At 48.0% G+C, this 15965-nt stretch overlaps 1 protein-coding gene across 4 annotated transcripts in view; it reads left to right on the top strand.

The window, feature by feature from the left end:
- Positions 1-15965, top strand: part of Npas2 (neuronal PAS domain protein 2) — a 182768-nt gene that overhangs the window by 146711 nt on the left and 20092 nt on the right. For all 4 annotated transcript variants that reach the window (XM_042266687.2, XM_015998926.3, XM_076557426.1 and 1 more), the window contains 4 exons: positions 2060-2201; positions 2788-2897; positions 4073-4162; positions 8818-8964. In XM_042266687.2, coding sequence (XP_042122621.1) covers positions 2060-2201; positions 2788-2897; positions 4073-4162; positions 8818-8964 — 489 coding nt within the window. The remainder of the gene's footprint in view (positions 1-2059; positions 2202-2787; positions 2898-4072; positions 4163-8817; positions 8965-15965) is intronic.

Below are 15965 nucleotides of genomic sequence, written 5' to 3'. Positions count from 1 at the left end.
GCTAAGAACCTATCAGCTAGAAGGGCCAATGTTATCTTAAGAAAGCGAAAATGCTGCCAGTCAGTCTATGAAATAAGGATTTTCTCTCATCAACTGTGGGACGAAACCCTTTCTCGGATATGTTGAAAGGTAGTCCTAGGCTGTCCAGCCATCTAGATTCCAGAGGCTTGGGGCAGCCTGCGATCCTGTCTGGGACCAACACAAACATCTCCCATCCCTTGCCGATGACATTGGGAGGAAGAAGACGTCCCCCCCCCTTTTTTTTTTTTTTTTTTTTTTTTTTTTTTTTTTTTGGTTTTTCAAGACAGGGTTTCTCTGTGTAGCTTTGCGCCTTTTCCTAGAACTCACTTGGTAACCCAGGCTGGCCTCGAACTCACAGAGATCCGCCTGGCTCTGCCTCCCAAGTGCTGGGATTAAAGGTGTGTGCCACCACCGCCGGGCAGGAGACGTCCCCTTTAGAGATCAGAGAGCAGTGTCTGAAGAGGCCTACCTGCTGCCATGCTGCCTCTGGGAGCCGTCACTTTGCATTCTGACACCAGGAGGCTGCCATTGCTTAGGGAAGTGTCTGGTCCCCAGCTGGCCACATCACACACCATGCATCCTGTCAGAGAACGGAATTCTGCTCATGTTAGAAAAGTGTTAGACACCCCACCCATGACAACCGAGGAGCAGGTATCATGCGTACCCACCCGTCAGCCAACCAGAAATTTGTCACTCAGGTTTCTGGGTGACAAGGTAGCAGCTCCTTTTGAAGTGGAACTTCTGGGACCTTGCTTCTCCAGCTGTCTGTGGTGATCGTATTTGGAGGAGTTTTACTGTTCCGCTGACTGGCCTGTTTGTGAAACGCCTATTCCATGGCTAGATTGATATTCCGTGGGGGCAATGGGGGCAATGGCTGTGGAAGTCCCTCGATGTGCACACTCACTCCTTGGGCTGATCCCTCTGCTGAGCAGGAGCATGCAGTTCACTACGGTCATGATGCAGTGACCCTTGAACCAGCCTTATCTAAGGAGATTGTCACTAAGCAGCTAATATTTCCCAACACACAGGCAACTTTCTATCACTCTATTTGACACAACAGCTTGTAGGTCTCATATCAGTTACCCAAGTCCTCTTTGCAGATACACACACACACACACACACACACACACACACACACACACACACACACACCATGGTAGCCACCATCCTTACAGGAGCCATGAGCCCAAAGACAGAACAGCACATGGGATCACATATGTGAAATTAAAATACCCAGGTCAGTGGTCATAACACAGTGGGTACTGGCAATTTCCACCCTTCTGAGTGGGAACGGAACTCGGGAGAATAAACACTACTTTTTCTTCTTTGGTTTTAATAAAAAAAAACTATCATAACCCCGATTTTCATACACTTACGACACCTAAGCCGTAGAGGGGGGAAGCTGGTCCACCACAGCTGCTTTCCCTCTCATTGTGCCTTGTTTGGGGTAGAGACGGCCTGGAAGCCAGGACCAGTAAAGAGTCAGAGAGATCAAAAGATGAGAGACCCCAGGCTCCTCACCCACGCAGCGAGCAAGCCCGAGAGGCACGTGAGGAGTGTCTTGTGATGGCCTAGTGGCATTTACCTCACGGGCCACGTTAGCGACCCAGGGCTAACAGTGGCCGGATTGCTTCCTGATCTCTCATTTCAGAATGCCAACATTCTGGGTGACAAGATAACAATTTTAAAATTTATTATTTAACTATTATTAATTTTAATAATAAGGGAAAATAGAATGCACAGTCCATGGGGGTATGAAAATTCAAAATAAAAGCTGAGAAGGCATAGATAAATGTAGCTTGTAAGACATAAGCCTCTCAGTGGTGCCATATGACACAGGAGTATCTACTCTACCCAAATGGATTTACAATGTTCCCAAAAAAGACAGAGTATTTCTCTCAGTTTCTTCCTCAGTCTTCTAGGTACGTTCTTCTTCTACACACATGACTAAAGTCACGCCATTCATTCATTCATGGACTCTTAACACTGAAATAAGAATTTATGTGTGCAAGTGTGTTTTTTTTTTTTTTTTTTTCAGGAAAAGGACTCAAGCCTGGAGCCTCAGCAGCACTTTAATGCACTTGACATGGGTCCCTCAGGTCTGACTACAAGTCCTTCGCCATCAGCATCCTCAAGGAGTTCCCACAAGTCCTCACACACAGCCATGTCAGAACCCGCCTGTGAGTGCCGTTCCCTAGATGGGTCCTGGATGGGAACCCCATCAGACCAGGGACACAGAGTCACACAAAGGCCCAGACTGAGTTGGGCCAGGCCATCTGTACCCAGAAGGCACAGTTTACGCTCTGTATTTCACACCTCACGGATCGCTGCTTTCCCATATGTGTTAGTTAGGGTTTCTATTGGCATGATTGAAAACAAACAAACAAGAAAGAAAAGACACCATGACCAAAAAGCAACTAGGGAAGGGAGGGGTTTATTTCATCTGTCATCCAGGGAGTCAGAGCAGGAACTCGAAGCAGGAGCTGATACAGAAGCTGTGGAGTGTTGCTGCTTACTGGCTTGTTCTTCAGCCTGTTTCCTTATGCCATCCAGGGCCACCCACCCAGGAGTGGCACCATCTTCCTCAATCATCCATCAAGAAAATGTACCTCAGGCTTGCCCACAGTCCAGTCTGGTGGAGGCATCTTCTTAGTTGATGTTCCCCCTTTCTGAAATGACCCTAGCCTGTATCACGTTGGCATAAGAGCTAGCAGCACACCATCCATCCCCTGTCTGTGCCCTGACATGGCCCATGTTTTCTTCCAGCCACTCCAACCAAGCTGATGGCCGAGAACAGCAACACAGCTTTGCCAAGATCGGCCACCCTACCCCAGGAGTTACCAGTGCCAGGGCTCAGCCAGGCAGCCACAATGCCGGTATGTGCGGGAACCCCATCTTCTCAGCAGGGGAGTGCTGCCTTGTGGGTGTGGGCTGAAGAGCCACAGGAGCACACAGAGTCTCTCCAGGGACTCGGTTTTACTTAGGGATTGAGGGGACAGGGACGGTGGGCAGGGAGGGAGGGTGTTGCAGGCAGGGGGGCGTGAAGCCATGGTATTTATTTAGCAACTAATTTTAGATATCTTTATTGCAAAACGAGCGTGGATATGTACTTGCAGAATACAAAACTCAAGTGATTTTAAGAATAGAACTCGGTGCTTCAATCACGAGGGCATGTCTCCTGAGCCTCTGGGGGCCCACCTGTTTGAATCTCATTCTACATGGTGGCTGTGTGCAAGAAGACCCGGGGGCAGGCTTATGGTGCTGATGTATGCCAAGCCTCTCCATAACACCATAGAGTGCTGGCCTGTATGCAAAGTCATCAAGAGGCCATATTTCGTCATGGATGGTGGCCCAGTGTGCTTCTGTCTCCCCCCAGATGTGCAGCAGACACAGCTAGAGGCCAAGTGAACATCTGGCAGGTGAACTCGCACCTGGGATGTCTCACTCACATCACACCTTCCTGCTGCCACTCCCTCCCGTTGCTGTCCTGAGTGATGTCCTTTCTGTGCCAACTGCTTCTTATAGTAGTCCCTAGGGACTAGGCATGCTTGAGGATAAATTCAGAAGTGTCTTCTCTCTTATCTCCTAAAAACATTCAATAGCCCGTGAAACCAGAAGTCGTATCTCTTATTTCTCCATGGTTGTTTCCCAAGTGATCAGGGAATGACTCCTTGGATGACATCCTGAGAAGAAATCCACCGGGGACAGGAGTAGCCTGGTCCTCAAGGATGGAGTCTGTCTAGCACAGGGCAGCCCAGGGAACATGGAGTGGAGCTGCCAAGTGCAGGCGGGCAGCCGTGGCCTCGCCTAACACACAGAATGGTGGGAATCACGTGCTCTCACCGCAGCCAAAACTGGCTCTGGAGCCACGTCTGTCACTCTTAACTGTGTGTCCTGCACAGGAACCAGAGCAACCCGGAAGCAGCGGCCTTAACTTCCTATATAAGTCTACATCCTAGGACCTGCAGCTGGAAAACCCAACCAGCGGAGAGCCGAATCCCCCGGGGGAGCTCAGAAATGGTCCTTTAACCAAACCCCTTTCTCTCACCAGGCTCCCCTGCCTTCACCATCATCCTGTGACCTCGCAAAACAGCTCCTGCCTCCGACCATCTTGCCGAGCCCACCTGCTCCCATGACGCAGGTGAGTCGGAGACCGGGGACAGAGGGACGTCTTCTGCGTTGGTGAATGTTTCCACACTGCTGCATACCGCACACTCAAGTATCTACTAAGGCCTGAAGTGGGGGGCTTCACCCCAAAGTCCACGTGAGATGTGTCTAGCAATGGACTTCCCGTCACAGCGGTCCTCGACTGTCTCTCCGTGTCTTCTCCACACTTTGTGTTCTTTCCCCCGGTGCCTGGTTTTCATCTTCATAGTCATCTTTGTCTGTCACTCTGCTGTTTGTCTGCATTCTTTTCATTATATATAGCTCCAAATTTTAGGAAAGCTCTGAACTAGACAAAACATCATAGAAGACTCTGGAAGGCTCTAGAAGCTATTAACCCATTAAGATAAATATCACGTTTCTTTTCTAAGGAGGTGCCTTACAGCTCTGCTGAGCAATTCCTTCCTTGTTTCATAACACTCGGTGAGTTCTTGCTTAGGTCAGTCCATGAGCAGGGCATGAGGGAGGCAAGGATGCTTGCATGTAACACGGTCCTCACTCTTAGCTTGTAGAGCCAAGGGAGAAGTGGTCAGACAACCAGAGAAACCACCCTACTGCAAATGCTTCACAGGGCCAGTCAAAAACAGTCTGTCTATGTAGCTAGAGCTTTCCTGGTCCTGCCTAGCCCACGGTCAGGACAAATCTCTCTCATCCGCCAGTCCCGCAGCTGCTCAGACCCAACCAAGTAAACACACAGAGACTTACATTGCTTACAAACTGTATGGCCATGGCAGGCTTCTTGTTATCTAGTTCTCCTATCTTAAATTAACCCATTTCTATTAATCTATACCTTGCCATGTGGCTCGTGGCTTACCGGCGTCTTCACATGTTGCTTGTCATGGTGGCGGCTGACAGCGTCTCTCTGCCTCAGGCTTCCACTTCCCAGAATTCTCCTCTCTGCTTGTTCCACCTATACTTCCTGCCTGGCTGCTGGCCAGTCAGTGTTTTATTTATTAACCAATCAGAACAACACATTTAGCATACAGAACTTCCCACAGCATGTCTAGGGTGGCTTCCTGGAGGAGGCGTCCTTTGAGTTGGCTTTGAAAAGTGGCTAGGAGATTGGTAGACAATTAAGTGGGTGACCATAGAAAAGAGAGACCCAAGTTTGCATTTTAGAGGAGAGCTATGTAATGCCCCACTGGCCTGGCACAGGGCAAGAGCCCAAGCATGGGGCCATCCACTCTGTGGTCATGGGGAGTATTGCACAAATTTGCTTAGATTCCCACTGTTAAGCCCAGAGCTCTGACTTCAGCTCCTTTATGGGTACTTGGCATTGCCCCAGTCTCTAGCCTCAAACTGTACCTGGGTCCCAGATGGCCGTTCACCGACACCTCAGCTTCTCAGAGTTTGGCTGTCTCGCTCTGTACAGAGCTGAGATGGCTGATGGGAACATTGTGGAACATATGCCCTCGTAGAAGTGGCCTCGGATGCTTTCCTGGAATAAGAAAGACGTGTGTTAGCATATGCTTCTTGCTAGCGTCTGACTTGAGCAGTGATATCAAAGCTGTTCAGCCAGAGTCTCCTAATTAAAATAGTCCATCTTTATCCTCATCGGAGGAAAAAAAAGCAGAATAGTGTTTTTCCTTTTCGAGTTCTTGAGATACATTTTGGTATGAAATTAGTGATTTGTTTCAATCCAAAGGCACAAGAAATGAGAATTCCTCTCACTTCTGGGCCTTGCATCTAAAAAAAATGTATTTTTATAATGCCTAATGGTAGATGGCCCTTTGGGAGTTCTAATTTTTCATTTCTTGAAATCTATGTAATAGTAACTGTTCCTGGTCTGTGAAATGCTCTATACACGATAACAACTGCATTTGTTTTAAGATTTAGTGTGTGTGTGTGTGTGTGTGTGTGTGCGCGCGCGCGCGCGCGCGCGCGCGCATACCATGTGCATGCAAGTGCCCACGAAGACTAGAGCATATCAGTTTCCCTGGAGGCGAAATTAGAGATGGCTGAGAGCTACTATTAGGTTCTGGGGACTGAACCAGGGTCCTCTGCTAGAGCAACAAGTTCTCCTAATGTTGAGCCATCTCTTGGGCCCCAACTACTATATTCTTTACGACATTCATATATAAATGAGACCCACTGGTTCCAAGACCTCGCCTGACAAATGCTCAGGTCCCGGTGTTTCCACAGAACCTGCTCACACCCTCTCATATCCTGCAGGTCCCTCTGGCGATGAGTGTTTAATCCAATGCCAGTGTCCTGCAAATAGCTGTTGTCTATAGTGTTGTAGAACAGTGGTGAAGAGGTGTGCCTGCAGATGTCTGTACACGTTCGGTACAGACGCATTCAAAATGCTTTGCATCCAAGGTTGGTGGATCCGCACTAGCCAACCCCCCTGACTTTTCAAGTCCTCCTCAGAGCTACTGCGGGTGAGAAAGGATGAGATTCTGTGACTTCCCTTCAGTTACGTGCCTACGTTCTATCATTGTATTGTCCTGTGGCAAGGGTGGGGTGTAAAATCCAAATCTTGAAATGTAGTTGCCTGAGTAACTGGTAATTTTACCAAAAGCCTCTTTTCCTTCATACTCATAAGTTAGAGTAGATTCCATTATCAAAAAGGGGCACTGTCAGGGCTGGGAAGGTAACTCAGTGATTGAACACCTACCTAGCGTGTGCAAGGCCTTGAATTCCAGTAACACACATACTGAGAGAGAGAGAGAGAGAGAGAGAGAGAGAGAGAGAGAGAGAGAGAGAGAGAGAGAGAGAGAGAGAGAGAACGAGAACTGGCTCCTGTACTCCCCTGCCATGCCCAATCAGAACCACCCTACTGCTAGCTCTTCTGGAGTTTCCCATGAGGCCCTGACATTTTCCAGACCATAGAGAACCCACCACAGAAGCTTTATGTCTTGTTTTTTTAATTGAATACCCAGTGTAGTTTTGTTATTTCCTCAGTGGAATGTTCTGTCAAAACCCAGCTGCCTGCTTTGATGGCTTACATTGTGGCAGAGGTTTATGTGGGGGAGGGTAGCCCAGAGCAGCCATGATTAAGCTCCCGTGGTAGCCGAGGAGCCTATTGTTTGATGAAGTCTGATATCAAAGCCCCTCTCACTGAGGTGGGACTGGAGGGGAGAGAGGAGCTTGCTGATAAGGCCTCTTGGCTTCCCCTCGCCTCTGAGACTCAGGTCCTCCGGTCCCATTTGTCCCCACGCTCATGTAGCTCTCTGACCCCTAATAAGCATGGCATAAGTTTATGGTGAAGAAATGAAGTTTGCAGTGAAGAAGTGAGGTGCTCCCGTGTCTGCTTGCCTGGGGATGGCTGATGTGGCTCTCTGCAAACAGTGGCACCAGCCACTGTCATTCTTCCAGAATCTCTTTTTGGCCAGTGCTGGGGAGTGAGCCCAGGACCTTGCCTTTGCTAGGCCCCTCCCACTGAGCCACACTCCCGGCCTACGCTTTCTATTTTTCTATTGTGCTGCCCCAGAGGGGTGAGTCCCTGCGTCTTCTAGTAGACTCTACCTGCATTCCCAACTCCACCCCCTCCTTCCTTTGACATGTAGGGGAGGTCAAAGGGCAGAGGAGAGAAAGGACAGATTTGGTGGACAATTTCAAAAGACAGTGGACAAGAAACAGAGCAGGAAGATATCGGGGTAGAAGTTGAGGAAATGAAGAGGAAGCCAAAGAAGAAGGAAAAAGAGAAGATGAGGAGGGAGAGAGGGAGGGAGGGAGGGAGGGAGGGAGGGAGGGAGGGAGGGAGGGAGGGAGGGAGGGAGGGGAGAGAGAGAGAGAGAGAGAGAGAGAGAGAGAGAGAGAGAGAGAGAAATGGAAGGAAAGATGGCAGTAGAGAGGAAGGAAGGGAAGATAGGAGGAGAAAGAGGAGGCAGAGAGAGAGAAAGGGAAACTGTAAGCCTAGCCAATTTGCCTCAAAACATGGGCATCAAACTGGGTGTGGTGGCATCCATTTATAATCTCAACACTCATGAGTTCAGGACAGCCTGGGCTGCATAGCAAGACCCTGTCTCAAAAAGAAAGGCCAAGGGAGGAGGGGAAAGTGGGGAGGGGAGGGGAGGGGAGGGGAGGGAAGTAAAAGAGAAAGAAGGCAAGCCATAGCAGGGACTGTGCACCCAAGGAAGGCCACCCCTACATCTCTCTTGATTTCCGGTAAGGAAAGTGCCCTTGTCAAAGTGTAAGAGGGCAGAGAATTTTCTAAAGCCAATCTCAGTTTCAGGAAGGGATGCAGAGGCCAAAAGCAAGCTGTTCAGGCAAAGCAGAACTAATGGTTTATGTTATGGAGCCCCCTCGGCCAACGTCATCCTTGAGGTGAACATCAGATGGCCACTTGGTCCCTCCCCATACTTCTCTCCTGCATGGACGTGTGAGGCAGACATGGGAAATTGGGGAGAAGGCCTCTATGGATCCAGGCCCAGCAGGATCAAATTTAGGATGACAGAGGAGCTTGCTGTCATCATTAGCACAAGGAAGGTTGGCTAGAGACCCTTGGGACACCCCGCCTTGGTTCTAGGCCCTGCTTCCTTCAGAGCTGAGCAGTGTTTTGTTTTGTTTTTTTCAGAGATACTGAGAACATGGCTGAGGGATAGAAAAGAGAAATCTGTAGGACAGATCAGAACGGTGGCAAGGGTGGTCTCAGGATCTGATTGCTTGTTTTTTAACTTCCTTTTGAAGTTTTCGGCACAATTCAGCATGTTCCAGACCATTAAGGACCAGCTGGAGCAGAGGACGCGGATCCTGCAGGCCAACATCCGGTGGCAGCAGGAAGAGCTGCACAAGATCCAGGAACAGCTCTGCCTGGTCCAGGACTCCAACGTCCAGGTGATGCGCCTGCGCAGAGTGGCCTCCGCTCTCCTTAGAATCAGTCAGTGGGGATACTACATAGTCTGTCAGTGGTGGTATATACCATAAACCCAGATGCATTTCTTGGAATCCTTTCAAGAGTCATTTGTTTGTTAGGGGTTCGGGGTTTTTGTCAGGGATATATATATATCGGATCTATCTCAAGGACAAGTTACATGGATTCTCCCACCTGAGGAGGGTTGCATATCTTAGTTCAGGACTGTTTAACTTTATGAGTGCATCATCTGGGCCCAGCCTTTAACTGCAGAAGTCACTGTAGCCAACCTTGAGTCTGTCTTGAGAGCCTTAAGCATCTGCAGCTACTTAGGCAAGACAGGAGGGGCGGGGGAGGGGGGTAGAAAAGACGGCTTAGGAAAATGGCCACAGGATTGTCCCTGCTGCCAACCCATCCCTGCCATACCACCTCTCCTGAGCATCCAATAGCGCCTGTGACAGACACACCATGTTGGATGCAGAGAAGCCAGTGCATAGCAAGACTTACGTACGACAGTGTGGTTTCATCGGAGGGCCACAGAACCTCCAGCCATTCTGCTTCCCTAAGTACTTACCAGCTCTGCCGGGAGGTGCAGGGGACCTTGGTGACACGTGCTGATCCTGTCCTTCCTGCCCCTCCCCTGCATAGCACTCTTACAAGATGGGACAACCTAAGACATAGCTGTGCTGAAGCCCAGGCATCCCTTTTGTATTCCTCTTTTTTTTTTTTTTTTTTTTTTTTTTTTTTTTTTTTTTTTTGGCTGAGGATCGAACCCAGGGCCTTGCGCTTGCTAGGCAAGCACTCTACCACTGAGCTAAATCCTCAACTCCCCCTTTTGTATTCTTTATAAGCATTCCTCAGCAAGCTATACTGAGGTCCTTCTGCCTCTTCCTCGGCTGCAGTGGCTTCCCTGCGTGGACATGGGTCGACACTGTAGCAGTCACCTGAAATTAAATGCATGATTATCGAACTGTCACATTCATAAAATGCCACTTGTTCCCCATTCTTCCCCAAGCGCATTATTATTTTTTTTCTCTCTCTCTCTCGCAGATCCATAACATGGTTGGTAGCCCTGAACTTGTCTCACTTCAATTACTTTAATGGAATTTTTATACTAACAGAAAGGAGGGGGGGAATTGAAGCAGAAAGTGCTAAAAGGCAAGGTAGGCGTATGAACATCCTCCGGAGCGCCTGGAGCTTTCTGCTTCCTGCCTCTGCCACATTAGAGCGAGATTTTTTAAAAGAACAGGCAACAAAGCTATTGCTTTTGCTCCTGGTTGTAAAGAATGTGATATTTCCCCATTGGGGGTACATTTTGTGAACCCCCCCAAAGCATATATGTATGCTAAAACACATACGTACCTGAGTTCCACAAGGAGCCATGGAAACCCAGCCCTCAAGTGTGTGCCTTCCCAGTAGAAATCAAGTGTTCTAGTACCCTCCAACCTTGTAGATACCAGGTCCTAAAGTTCATGACTCTCTGTGGCTATGTCCTTCAGTGTGCACACCCCCCTATGAAAACCAAGCTTTCCAGTGCTCACCTCCCTGTGGAAACCAAGCTCTCCTGTGCACACCTCCCTTGTGGAAGCCAAGACACACACACACACACACACACACACACACACACACACACACACACCTACACAAACTCCCTTGCAGAATCCACGACCTCCAGTGGATGCCTCCCTGTGGGGAAAAAAAAGGAACTCTAGTGTGTATCTTCCTTATAGAAGTCAAGCCCTCCAGTGGACACCTCCCCTGTGGATGGATGCCAAGCCCTCCCAGTAGAAGCTAAACCCTCTGCTGCAAGCCTTCTCTGTGTTCATTCCTCTGTCTTATCTTCACAGTGGAATTTTCCAGAAGGACATGGAAATCCACAGATAATCAAACCAGAGAACATCTCCTCCAACAGCCTGGCTTCTTGTTTTTTGCCAGACTTAAATACCTCCTAAAACTCCTACCAAAATGTGATCTCTGCTTTTAAAAAAGCTGATTCAACAAAAAAAAAAAAAAAAAATAAGCAAGTGAAAATTACTATAGCCTCCCCCATCTCCACCCTATGTACCACCAGAGAGGGAAGACAGAAAGAATGATAGAACGCATTGACAATTGCTGAAGCCTGGTAATGATGCCGTATCATACAGAATTTTTTTTGTACTGTTTCTGTATTAATTACTTCTGAATGTCCTGTAATAATAACAATAGTTTGTAAAATTAGGCAGGTATGACTAGTGGAAGAATTACATGTAAGTGTGGCCTATTTGTTCTAACATACTTTTCTTACTTGGTTTGGGGAACTTTTTTTCCCCCACATTTTCTATAAAACTGACCCCAGGAACCCTTTTTGAGAAGTCCATGAAATTCTTCTCAGTTGTTGATTGTGGGAGCTCACAAAGGTTTTCTAGTGAGATCTGAGCTTGCTTTACACAGCAGGGCTACATGAGGGGATGGCTTGACCATGTGCACGGTCACCAGGTGTCTGCGATGGTCTGCACTTGGCTGTGCGTGGGGGGAGGTCTTTTGTTCCACCCCTTGGCTTTCCTTTAAAAGCGCTTTAGTAGAGACAGAAGGGGCTGGTGGGTTTTGACCCAGGCCCTCCCGAGGCTATCCTATATTTCTAACTCTCTCTCTCCCCTCTATATTTTTATCTACGCATTTCTCGTTTCTCCCTGCTCAAGAGTACCCTGGGGGGGGGGGGGGGGTAAGGAGCTGGTCTCCCTCAGTTGACAAAAAGAGAGGCATGGATGTCTGTGCCCAGATGCAAAGCAGGACCCCCACCCAGCCGGGGTTGTTGACTGCAGTTCTGTGGACTCATTCCATTGGCTCAGAACTTAAGTGTGAATTCTTTTCAAGTTTGGTTCTGAGGAAGTCCTCTGAGACGCTTGATGTTTGCTCCCAGGTGGTTGTGAAGGACACACAGCAGCCAAGCTGTGCTGAGAGACCCTGGTACTCCCTCCAGTCAGGAGAAAGAAGCCTCTTGCTTTTTATTTTTTAAGTTTTTATTATTTTTTTTTTCCATTGGAGCGTGGGCACCCTCTGCTGGTTATTCAAATGAATGCCTTAAAGGACACCTGCATCAGTGACAACTATAACAAGGTCTTTTTGATTGGTTCCTTGAGACATCCGTCAGTCGAACCAAACAGCCAACCAGCTAGCTGTCCCAATTCGTATACCTCACTTGGTGGGGCAGTGGGAGGGCCGAAAGAGAACAAGGCTTTTAAAACTTGGAGAGCATACACAGACGAGCCAGCGGAGCGTACCAAACGGCTAGCTTCCTGACACTAGTGGAGACAGTCTGAGCAAAAGTCTCGTCCCCTTATCTGTCTGTGTATTTTCCCACTCGCTCCTTTACCAGATCTCTATATGCCCAAAGGAGCAGAGATCTCTTTCTTTCATTTGAAGGCTATTGTTATCATCTAACGTTCATTCAACATTTACTGCATCTCAAGTACTTAATATGCACTGACTTGATTAATCCTTTATGAGGTATGTGCTGTCAGTGTCTCTGTGCTGGCTACTTTTATATCAACTTGACACAAGAAGCTAAAGACATCTGAAAGGAAGGAACCCCAACTGAGAGAATGCCTCCATTAAGATCCGGCTGTAGGCCAGCCTTTCTTAATGAGTGATTGATGGGGGAGGGCCCAGCCCACTGTAGTTGGGGGCCACCCCTGGGCTGGTGGTCCTGGGCTCTATAAGGAAGCAGGCTGAACAAGCCATGAGAGCAAGCCAGTAAGCAGCACCCCTCCATGGCCTCCCGCATCAGCTCCTGCCTCCAGGTTCCTGCCCTGCGTGTGAGTTCCTGTGCTGACTTCCTTCAATGATGGACAGAGATGAGGAAGCATGAGCTAGATAGACCCTTTCCTCCCCAGCTTGCTTTTGATCATGGTGTTTCAGCACAGCAAGAGTAACCCTATCTAAGACAGAAGTTGGTACCAGGACAGCGGAGTATTGCTGTGGCAGACCTGGCCATGTGTTTTTGGGAGGAATATGGAAGGACTTTGGAACTTGGGGTTAGAAAAGTCATTGAGTATTCAAAGCTTGGTGAGCTGTCCTGTGGGAGCTTGGAAGATAAGAAGGTTGAGAGAAATGCAGAGGATGGAGACCTGGCTTGTGAAGTTTCAGAGCGAAGCAAAGACTCTGCCAGGCCATTTGTGTGAAGAATCTGCGGTGTCTGGTCAGCTGGAGCTGAGGAATGGGCTGTGGTGAGCGAGAGACCAGAACCACTAAAGTGAAACCTTTGCTCTGCTGGGACAATGGATGCTGGTCAGCTGGAGCTGAGAAGTCAGTGGTGATTAAGAAGAGACCAGTGTCACTGAGATGAAATCTGGGAAGTGTGTCCTCAGAGTCAGCACACTGAAGCTGCATTCCAGAGGCGGCAAAGGTTGGACCTTGTGCTGGCAGCTGAACTTGGTAGTGTAGGAGTCACCCAGATGGTACTGGTTTTGAAGTCATAAAGGGATCATGGTGAGCAGCTGAGACATGCCACATGTGAGGCCAAAGGAGACCCTTGGTGAAGGTGCAGCCTCAGTAGCAGTTGAAGGCCCAGGATTAAAGGTTATTCAGGGAAACTGAGGCTTGCTTTTGGTCATGGTGTTTTCTCACAGCAATAGTAACCCTAACCAGGTACAGTGAATATTGTATGAATGAGGAAGCCAAATCATTGAAAAAAAGTTATGAATATTGCCCAAGATCATTCTCAGTGGGGGGGGGACTTCATTTGGAGTTCAAGTATGATGTCTTTAAGGTATATATAATGCCTGCCACAATAAACCTTGCATTAATTTGACCCTTGATCAGCAAGCAAACCATATTCTACCAAAAGGGATACAGTAATTGAACTTGAGCATGAGGTTTTTGCTGCAGCTATGAGATACAATTCATCCCATGTGCTATTCACAAAGCTTATGCTAAAGGATAGCTGGAATTGTGTAAAACACTAATGCTTGAGTGTGTGGGTACTGAATCTGAGGCGATGGGTACCCAGAAATTCTTCTTGCTAGCCTTGGTGCCACACACCTGCAATCCCAGCATTTGGGAGATAGAAGTAGGCGGAGTTCAAGACTAGCCTGGTCTACATAACCATTTCCAGATGGTGCTACATAGTAAGACTCTGTCTCAAATAAAAGGAGTGGGGGCACCAGGCAGTGGTGGCGCACGCCTTTAATCTCAGCACTCGGGAGGCAGAGCCAGGCGGATCTCTGTGAGTTCGAGATCTACAGAGCGAGATCCAGGACAGGCACCAAAACTACCACGGAGAAACCCTGTCTCGAAAAAACGAAAGAAAAAAAGGGGCAGGGGACGGGAGAGATGGCTCAGCAGTTACGGCACGTGCTGCTCTTCCAGAAGATCCAAGTTCAATTACCAGCGCCTGTGTCAAAGAATCTTAATCACCTGTAACTCCAACTTGAGGGGATCTGACAACTTCTCCCACCCTCCATGGACACCTGAATTCACATGCAAACATCCACACAGAGACACATACACATGATTAAAAATAATAAAATACTCCGGGCGGTGGTGGTGCACGCCTTTAATCCCAGCACTCGGGAGGCAGAGCCAGGCGGATCTCTGTGAGTTCGAGGCCAGCTTGGGCTACCAAGTGAGCTCCAGGAAAGGCGCAAAGCTACGCAGAGAAACCCTGTCTCGAAAAGAAAAAATAAATAAAAATAAAATACATTTTAAAAAAAAAAACCCAAATTCCATTTAGCCTCTGAAGTATCCAAGACCCTTCATTTCATAACTGCAGGCTTCTGGGTCGGGATGAGCTATGTTTGTTGGTGAAATGAAAAGTGTGTGTGATCCGAACCTGCCAGCACAACCACCTGCTGCCCTCAGGCTCACAGACTTCATGGGGCTCAGCTTCATTGGTGAATGAAATATTGGGAGAGCCGGCCTTTGAGTGGCCCCTCCCCGCAGCTGCAGGATGCAGGTCCGCCCCTGCCTCTCCAGATCCCCTGTGGCACTCAGTGAATGTGAGCCTGCTGCTCTGAGATGGATATGTTTGTGCTGCCCTGGTTCAGAAACCGCAGCTCAATCCACCATATGCTGCAGGGAAGAGTGCCCCCTCCCTAAAGACTGCACAGCTAAGGACTTGGAATGGGATGCGTACATCAGGAGTCATGACGGAGATTATCAGTGTGTACTCTCAATGCCCAAGAGTTTGGGCTAAAAGAAATACTTACATGCTTTTGGTTAAATGACTATTGAGATTATTAAAGTTTTTTTTCTTCAACATTTAGGCTCAATTTATAGATTGTATTTTTTTTTCTTGTAATTCTAATTGGGTCTTAAAACAGCATGGCTTTAACTTGATGTTTTTTTTTTCTTTAATCTATGTCCAATTAGTTTATAAGTTGAACAAACTAAATAATCCACCTTAACTACCAGAGCCAATACCGATGTAATATTTCAAATATCTGAAGCTTTCAGACATCCCATGTACTCAATACAGAAAACTTAAAAGCCTAAGAAAAAGGACCTGTCTAAGCACTTATACGGCTGTTTGAAATGAAATTCAGTTGCCCTGCAGTGCCCAAGGGGACTGATTCCAGAATCTCCAGAGATACTAAAATCCGTGGGAACTCAAGACTCTTTGTAACACAGCATGGTATTGCACAAAACAGACCCATGTCCTCCGGTGTTCTTTAAACCAAGAGTGTCCAACCCACAGCCCGCAGCTGTGAGCCCTCAAAGTCAACACCAAGTCATAAGCCCGCTTAAAACATTTCGAATGTTTGGTTTTTGTAACTTGATTGTATGGTTCTTACACTCTGTAGATGACGACATCCTGTCCCCCTGTCACACAAAATAACAAGCCACTCATTAGATGCCTTTGTGGCCCAAGACAACTTGTTTTTGTCCCATGTGATCCAGATAGGCTAAAAGGTTGGACACCCCTGCTCTGAATCATCTCTAGGTTGTTCGTACACCTCCAACAACATAAGTGCTCTGTGAGTGCTTATTGTAATATATTGTTTAGAAA

This window comes from Peromyscus maniculatus, chromosome 21 (genome assembly GCF_049852395.1).
Source record: "Peromyscus maniculatus bairdii isolate BWxNUB_F1_BW_parent chromosome 21, HU_Pman_BW_mat_3.1, whole genome shotgun sequence".
NCBI lineage: Eukaryota > Metazoa > Chordata > Mammalia > Rodentia > Cricetidae > Peromyscus > Peromyscus maniculatus.
This window is presented reverse-complemented; position numbering and strand designations above follow the sequence as displayed.